The sequence below is a fragment of the Callospermophilus lateralis genome, chromosome 3 (genome assembly GCF_048772815.1).
Source record: "Callospermophilus lateralis isolate mCalLat2 chromosome 3, mCalLat2.hap1, whole genome shotgun sequence".
Taxonomy (NCBI): Eukaryota; Metazoa; Chordata; class Mammalia; order Rodentia; family Sciuridae; genus Callospermophilus; species Callospermophilus lateralis.
Genome location: NC_135307.1, coordinates 17,398,181 through 17,405,955, shown reverse-complemented (window position 1 = coordinate 17,405,955; position 7,775 = coordinate 17,398,181). Strand labels below are relative to the sequence as shown.

The following is a 7,775-nucleotide window of genomic DNA, read 5'->3' as shown; positions in this document are numbered from 1 at the left end:
AAAGTCTACTAAGTAATTTTCCCATTTAAGCACCTTTATTGTGATTTAAAGCATTTGCAAGATCTTCAATAATGAAATACAAGAATTCTTTAAAATCATGATTGTAAGGAGGTTATATATCTTGTAGACATCTAACCTATTCTAGTTCATCTTTCATTACAGACACAAAGGCATTTAAAAAGGGGTGTCAATCTGTGTGAAAATGAATCGTTTTTGCACCAATCTCTGTGAGATTCATGAAGAAAATTAAATAGAGACAATTCTCCATGGAAGTTGAAGGATATTCCAGTTGATCCTGGAGGGCTCTTTGCCAGCATTCTGTCCTTATGGACACATGGACTTGTCTTCATTGAATTTAGCTAACGGCCAGGAGTTTGGATTCTGACTTCCAACAATGCACCAACTGTGAAAACTGATCTGCACCCACCCTTCAAAAGCAGTGATGGATCAATTAGAACCTTAGAAACCAAAGGAAAATTGGGGAGAGGGGGCGTGGTGTACACAGTAAAAGAGAATTCGATGTTGAAAACAAACTACAAAAGACTCATTTCCCTGTTCTTACATCCCAAGAATTAATGTCATTGCCACCTGAAGAAGAAACAATGAACAGCACGTGCATTGAAGAACAGCACGACCTGGAACACTATCTGTTTCCAACTGTTTACATATTTGTGATTTTTGTCAGCATCCCAGCCAATATCGGGTCTCTCTGTGTGTCTTTTCTGCAAGCCAAGAAGGAGAACGAGCTGGGAATTTACCTCTTCAGCTTATCGCTGTCGGATTTGCTGTACGCCTTAACTCTCCCTCTGTGGATTGATTACACTTGGAATAAAGACAACTGGACTTTCTCGCCTGCCTTGTGCAAAGGGAGTGCCTTCTGCATGTACATGAACTTCTACAGCAGTACGGGCTTCCTCACCTGCATTGCTGTTGATCGGTACTTAGCCGTGGTCTACCCTTTGAGATTCTCTTTTCTCAGGACCAGAAGATTCGCCTTCATGGTCAGTCTCTCTATCTGGGTGTTGGAATCTATCTTTAATGCTGTCATTTTGTGGGAAGATGAAACAACCATTGAATATTGTGATGCCAGACAGTCTAATTTCACCTTATGCTATGACAAATACCCTCTGGAGAAGTGGCAGATCAACCTCAACCTGTTCAGGACCTGCACGGGCTACGCAGTACCCTTGGTCGTCATCGCGATTTGCAACCAGAAAGTCTATCAAGCTGTCAGGCACAATCAAGCCACAGAAAGTCGTGAAAAGATAAGGATCATTAAACTGCTGGTTAGCATCACCCTGACTTTCATCCTCTGTTTCACTCCCTTTCATGTGATGCTGCTGGTCCGCTGCATCTTAGAGCGCAACATGAATTTGGAGGACAAGTCTGGGAGGCAGACATACACCATGTACAGAATCTCTGTGGCCCTGACGAGTCTCAACTGTGTGGCGGACCCGATTCTGTACTGCTTTGTAACCGAAACAGGGAGATCGGACATGTGGAGCATACTGAAATTCTGTACTGGGATCCGCAATAAATCCCAAAGGCAAAGGAAATGCACACTTTCCATGTCTACAAAAGACACTGTAGAGCTAGAGGTCCTGGAATAGAAAGAAGGAGGGGGCAGGGAGGGGAGGTCTGTGGCATCATTGCATCCAGATCACATTTTGCAAAGGGAATCAATCGCAGCCTGGGAGGCGACAGGTGTTCTCCAATGGAAATGTTTGAAAGCACATTGTACATCTTCCTGCTTGCCTTTTATTAAATGAGATGGATTAATAAAACCTAATATTTTCCCAATGAATTGGGATCATTATTGTTGATGATAATTTTTTGGGGGGGCGGGGGCCTATCTGAGCTGTAATCCCTCAGAGGATAGTAAGATAGGTGCATAGGAATGTTAGTCCTTTAAATGAGTGCCCTTTGTGTCTATTTTTTGTTGTTGGTTTGTTTTGCTTGGTGCTAGAGATTGAACCCAAGGCTGCTTTACCACTGAGCTACATCCCCAGCCCCTTTTTTTATATTTTTATTTTGAATCAGGACCTCACTAAAATGCTGGCCTCCAACAACATGTGATCCTCCTCTCTCAGGCTCCCAAGTCTTAGGGATTACATTTGTACACCACCACCAAACCAACCCATGTCTGGATTTTGTGGGTTTTCTTTCTTTGGATTTTGGGCCATCAACCATCAGATCTCTCGATTCTGTGACTGTCTCCCACAATCCCAACTACTACTAACTACTGCTTCTTTTCTTCTCGTTTATTCACAAATATTTATTGAACCTACTCTACCACTAGATACTGGAGTCACAACAGAAACGATCTGGTGAAGCCTTCTGAGGTTTATGTCAGTATGGAAACCTAGTCACTGAGCTTGTAAGGTTTTACAAGAAGCAGAAACAAGTGAACTCCCAGTTTTGATTTGATTCTTTTTTAGTCTACAGCTGAGTATGTGGTAGTTGAAATTACCAGAAGTTCATCTTTAGACAAGTAGACAGTTATGTCAAATCTTCTACCCACAGTCTTCTTTGAGGACTTGGAATATTTGGAGTCTTGATAGATCATTTTGAATCTTCATTGAGGAAATTGCTCTACTCTAGAATTAGGTAGGCACTGGGTAAACATTTGTCCTAACCAAAGTGATTTTTAAGACTCTTTATCCTACTCTTTCCCTTTCTCCTTTCCTTCCTTCTCTTCTTTATTTGCTCTTTCTACTCCTCCAAAAATGATCAGACAGCTACTGTCATGATACCATGTTGTGCCCTCACTTTCCAAAACAATATCCTGATAATGAGATCAGCATTTTCTCAATAATGAATTTTTCAACATAAACTGACGGTGATACATGAGCACAATAGAAAACTGCCTGGTTTTGAGGCCATATGCCCCTTCTCTGTTCAATGCATTTTTCTGATTATAATGATGTTAGAGAATTGAAGAGATTCTGTGCAAGCACTCTGAGTGAGACACACTCACAACTGCTTAAGAGATAAAGATTCAGCATTAAAACAAATAATAAAATAGTGTGAACTGCTTAATTATGAATACGTTATTGGCAACCTTTGAGTCAAACACATTTAAAGGTAAAAGATCCAGAAAGGACCACACGGTTGACTGATAGTGTCACTGCTGTTTACTGGTGAGTACTTGCTTCTGGGAATGCTGGAGCATAACACCAGAGAAGCACGGCAAGGGTAGAGTGGAAAGTGGAAGCTTTATTCAAGGACAGCAGAAAAGACTTCTCCCCGAGGAAGAAGGGGACCCAAAAGGCGGAATCCGTGGAAGGGGGAGGTCTTCCCTTTTTCATATCTGAGGTCTTCTTCTAGTCCTCCCCCATTCCTGCCCTTTGTTTCCCTCCATCCTGCAGTGATAGAATGCAGGTGGGAAGGCCAGAAGGTCAGGGTCAGGGCCGGGCAGGAAGGGCCTGGGGTGGTTGATTAGCACCTCCCAGTTTGCTGTGAGCTACTTCATTAACAGTTGTTTCGGATGGATTTAGGGCCTTGGGGACATTAACATTTCAATTTCCCCAGTTGCTGTTCTGGTTCCCTGGACTCCATTCCCGATAATGATCTCCACTTTCGTTTTATACTCTACCTTAGACCCGATTTACCTAACTACACTAACTACCTATCTTTAAACCTGGCTTCAAAAGCAGTGTCAGACCTTGAAGCCAAGGACCCTGAATTGCCTCCAGAGTAGATTTTCCCCCTTGAAATTTTTTTAAAAAGATACTTCTACCCTTTCTTTCTGTAGGTGTGATGCAGACGTGTGCATAAAGAGTTGATCCGAGTCATTGTTGGGTTGAGGTCAGGATAAGGGAAAGGGGAGAGTTAATCTCATTAATTATTACCTCTGAGAATGTCATAAGTCTTATAGATAGTAATTAAAATGATCTGTTACAGATACCTGATTGGGATTTTTCTTCAGTTGGTTATGTGAGGAGACTGGCAAATACAAATTTGTGCCACCTTAACGAGAATGTCCTGTTGAACAACTGATAGCAAAACACTGTTAAGAGGTGGGATTAGTTCCCAAGTGAGTCAAGCTGCCAAAATCTTCTCAGAGGAGGACCAGTCAAGGAGAGGCTGAACTGGGAGGATGCTCAGGTGATTTAGGACAGAGGACACTAGACACAATCTAAAATTTTCAACAGTGGAGAGTGAACCCTTTCGTTTCTAAAGACTTTTAGGTTCCAAAGTTCTCCATTAAGATGAAAATAATTCTGAAAGGGATAAGACCTTCCAGCTATTATTGCCTGGATCTTCGTCATCAGGAGACCCAGATTGGAATACCAGATCATCTACCGACTAGCTCTTTGAAAAACTTTCTTGAAATTGTTTTTTTTTTTTTTTTGTCCCAAACTGCAGGGACAATTGTAACACTTGCTTTTTAACAAGTAGATTTGAAAATGCTTTATCCACTGTGTGGAGATAATGGTTCATTATTATGAGTTATTCCCATTTTATCAGGATACGGCCAACTACCTGAGAGAAAATTCCCTGGAAGGACACGGGGCATAAGGACATAGTGATGTGGACTGGTAGGAGCTGGTCCCAGGACACAATTGTCATGGTCACTTTCTCTGGAGGGTTAAATACCTCTGTTAAGGTAGTTCAAGAACCTTCATGGTTTATGGTTCTATAGGATATCCTCAGTGGCGCCTGCTCCTTGCCCACAATTCTGTGGAGACACAGTTGACATCTATTTTAAATTTATTTACATTTTGAGTTTTTATTTTCTTATTCAAAGTGTTATTTTTTAATTTAAGTAACTCAAAATAGACATCTTGGATAGGCTGGAAATGAGACCAAGTTCAGGTCTGGGGGATCTTTATGGATGAAGAACTTAAACAACATAAAAAATAATCACCTCATTTCATCCAAATTACACAGCATTATCTCCCCAGGAGCATCCAGAGCAAATCTGCTTACCCACAATGATTATGCCTTTTCCTCTTCTCAAGCTGAGCTGACAGATCTCTCCAGGATATTAGATATCTATTCTTTAGAGTAATGATCAAATAAACAATTATTTATCAATCACCTCCATTGACTTCCTTAACTTGTTTTTAGTTAGAGGCGTTGATTTTAAAATAGCATTTGCAATACAGAGTGAGCAGGCATTTCTTCTTACAGTATATTTTCCTTTTCGCCCTGCCATCATTCTGTTATCTATGCAGGGCCTCTGTTCTTTTCCGGTTAAACCGGTCCATGGGTTGCTATGGAAACACAACCGCTATAAAACCCCAACCCAATAAAGCTTTTGAGATAATAGACTTCTTTGTCGATGTCCATCCAGTGACCCTGCCAGGAACCAGAATTTCTCCAGCAGACACAAAAAGACTCAGACACACACAAACCACTTACTCCATCTCACAAAAACTAAGAAAAAAAAATCTCCCAAACCACTTGGTTCTTTGGCATGTGTTTGCACCATTTTGTAGGGTGTCTAATGCCAACCAGGGGAACACCTGTTGCCTCCTGAACTTTTGAAAACCACCTGGGCTTTTTATTTTCGTGTTTACTATATCAGCAGTCAGGGGAGAGATTTTATTTACATTCTTTTTTTCTCCCAGGAAGTAACTGCCAAGGGAAATGAGGCAGGAAAACTCACATCTGCCTTTTTCATTGCATACTGCTCTGAAAAAAATCTAGTTCTGACTGTGATGTTTATTTACCTCTACTAAATGGACACATCTGGGGGGGAGGTAACGAAAAATTAAACTTAAAATTTAGCAATATACAAATTTTCTTTATTCCTTAGTGTAAACCCCCTGACTTCATTCAAATAAAAAGATATTTGAGCATTGTATCTCTTTTATTCTTTGAGGTTTATAACAGCTTTAAGATGGAGCACACTGAGATTAGATTAGTGTAATTAGTTACATTTAGTTAATGCACCTGGTTTGAATTAATTAGCTGAAAATAACAAAAGCAGGTCAAATTGGAGGTGATATGGGGTTTAAGATTCTCTTTTCCAGAGGTCCTATTCTCGCCACATCATTTGTTGTTCATCTTACTTATGGCCACTAGGTGGCGATGATGCTCTATCATGGAACCTTGTAGTTCGCCGCTCCCTTCGTTACTCTTGAAGAGCCAAGAGTAGCCCAGGCTGGCATTTTCCTATCCAAGAGACTGCTCCCTAGGAGCTGGAAATGAAGGGAGGGAGATGCTGCAATCCTCTGCACCATTTATTCCTCTGCACTCTGAAAAGCTCAGCAATCATCAGATGCTTTCTCTTAGTTTAAACTCCAAATGTCTTTTCAGTATTTTTTTTTTTTCCTAAGCTGGTTACATACAATTGGTCGGTCAAGGTGTAAGAAAACTTAGGCTAAATTGTGTAATTTCTGCAAGATTGTGGCTATATAGCCTTGACAATTTGTCTTGTTTAGTTTTCCTACCTATGTAAGAAAATACTAGCTACCTTTCAAATAAAAAGCAAAATTAAGCTTTAATCAGTTTGTCTTTTTGTCTACTATAAAATTAATATCTATGAAAGCCAAGAAGTAATTCAATATGTATGGTTTTTAATTCTAATTTGATATTGTTAGATCTCTGCACCAAAAAACACCCCCACAAAACCTTAACATCTGTTGTTTTGAATTGCTTAAAACCCTTTTTCCCCAAAGAACATTGATACAATCATGTTCTAATTTAATAGCATTTGCATATCATTAAACATATAATGTCCTGTAACCTATTTTTCTTCTGCTTATAATTTTCTGAAGCCCTGTATGCAGCACTAGTGGAATTTTACACGCTAAAAAAATAGGTTGCGATTCCTCAAATGATGTTGCAATTAGGTGTTTAAAAAGCCAACCGTGTACTCATCCAATAAGGGAATGAACTGGAGACTTCTCCGTGTCGTTCAGAGTCAGTTATGGAATGGAAATCCAAATTTAATTATCCAAACTGTGATCAAGAAACCCTAATCCACATTGACTCGCCTAGCCCATGCTATGAAAATAATAACTTAGTTCTCTGCATTTCATTGAAAGTTCTTAGATAGTTAAATGGACATGGAAATCTTTTCAGAAGTGTCCTAAAAGTTCTGGCCCTGCCTCCAAGACTATTGACACTATTGAAACTCCAATTGAAAATTGGGTAACAACTATCATTCTGAGCTGCAAAGTGTTGTGCGTGTGTGTGAGTGTGTGTGTGTGTGTGTGTGTGTGTGTGTGTTGCTGGGGATTGAACCAGGGGTTGATCTATCACTGAGCTATATCCCCCCAAGACCCTTTTATTTTGAGACAGGGTCTCACTAAGTTGCCCAGGCCTCCAAATTGCAATCTGCCTGCCTCCTGAGTCACTGGGATTACAAGTGTGGGCCACCACACTTGTTCCAGAAAGACTCAATTCTTATGGGTATTGTCCCTAGTAATTATGATTGTTTGTTGAATGAATAAACAAACAATATGTTGATTAATGGAATAAACTAAGAAGTGAATTTCAATATCAGAGTTTGATTCTTGAAACTCTTGCAACTATTTTGTATTGGGGCTTGAACAATTTTAGGATTATATGGGAAAATATGATGAGCAAAAGAGAGAAAGAGTAAAACAATAGAAAAAGACACTATCAGTGACCTTGTATTCACTGTCACTTGGCAGTTATAGGAGTTCTCATGTGGTTTCCTGATACCACCCCTTATGAGAAACATTTTTAGGATGTTTCACCCCTAAATTTTTGGTAAGATGTTCATAAATCGACTTGATTTTGTTGCAGACTACGCAGTGGCGTCAATCTCTGTTGACAGTCAGTGCTACCAAAAGTAC

The 7,775-nt window shown here is 40.0% G+C and overlaps 1 protein-coding gene across 1 annotated transcript; it reads left to right on the top strand.

Annotated features, from left to right (window-relative positions):
* Positions 1 to 601: 601 nt before the first annotated feature.
* On the top strand, positions 602 to 1,610 carry Gpr65 (G protein-coupled receptor 65). Its single transcript, XM_076848043.2, has one exon. It carries the CDS (start codon positions 603 to 605, stop codon positions 1,608 to 1,610), a length of 1,008 nt encoding a protein of 335 aa, XP_076704158.1. The 5' UTR covers position 602.
* Positions 1,611 to 7,775: the final 6,165 nt, after the last annotated feature.

Coding starts and splice junctions, on each gene's coding strand:
- Gpr65 (XM_076848043.2), top strand. CDS start 603: ATGAACAGCACGTGCATTGAAGAACAGCACGACCTGGAACACTATCTG.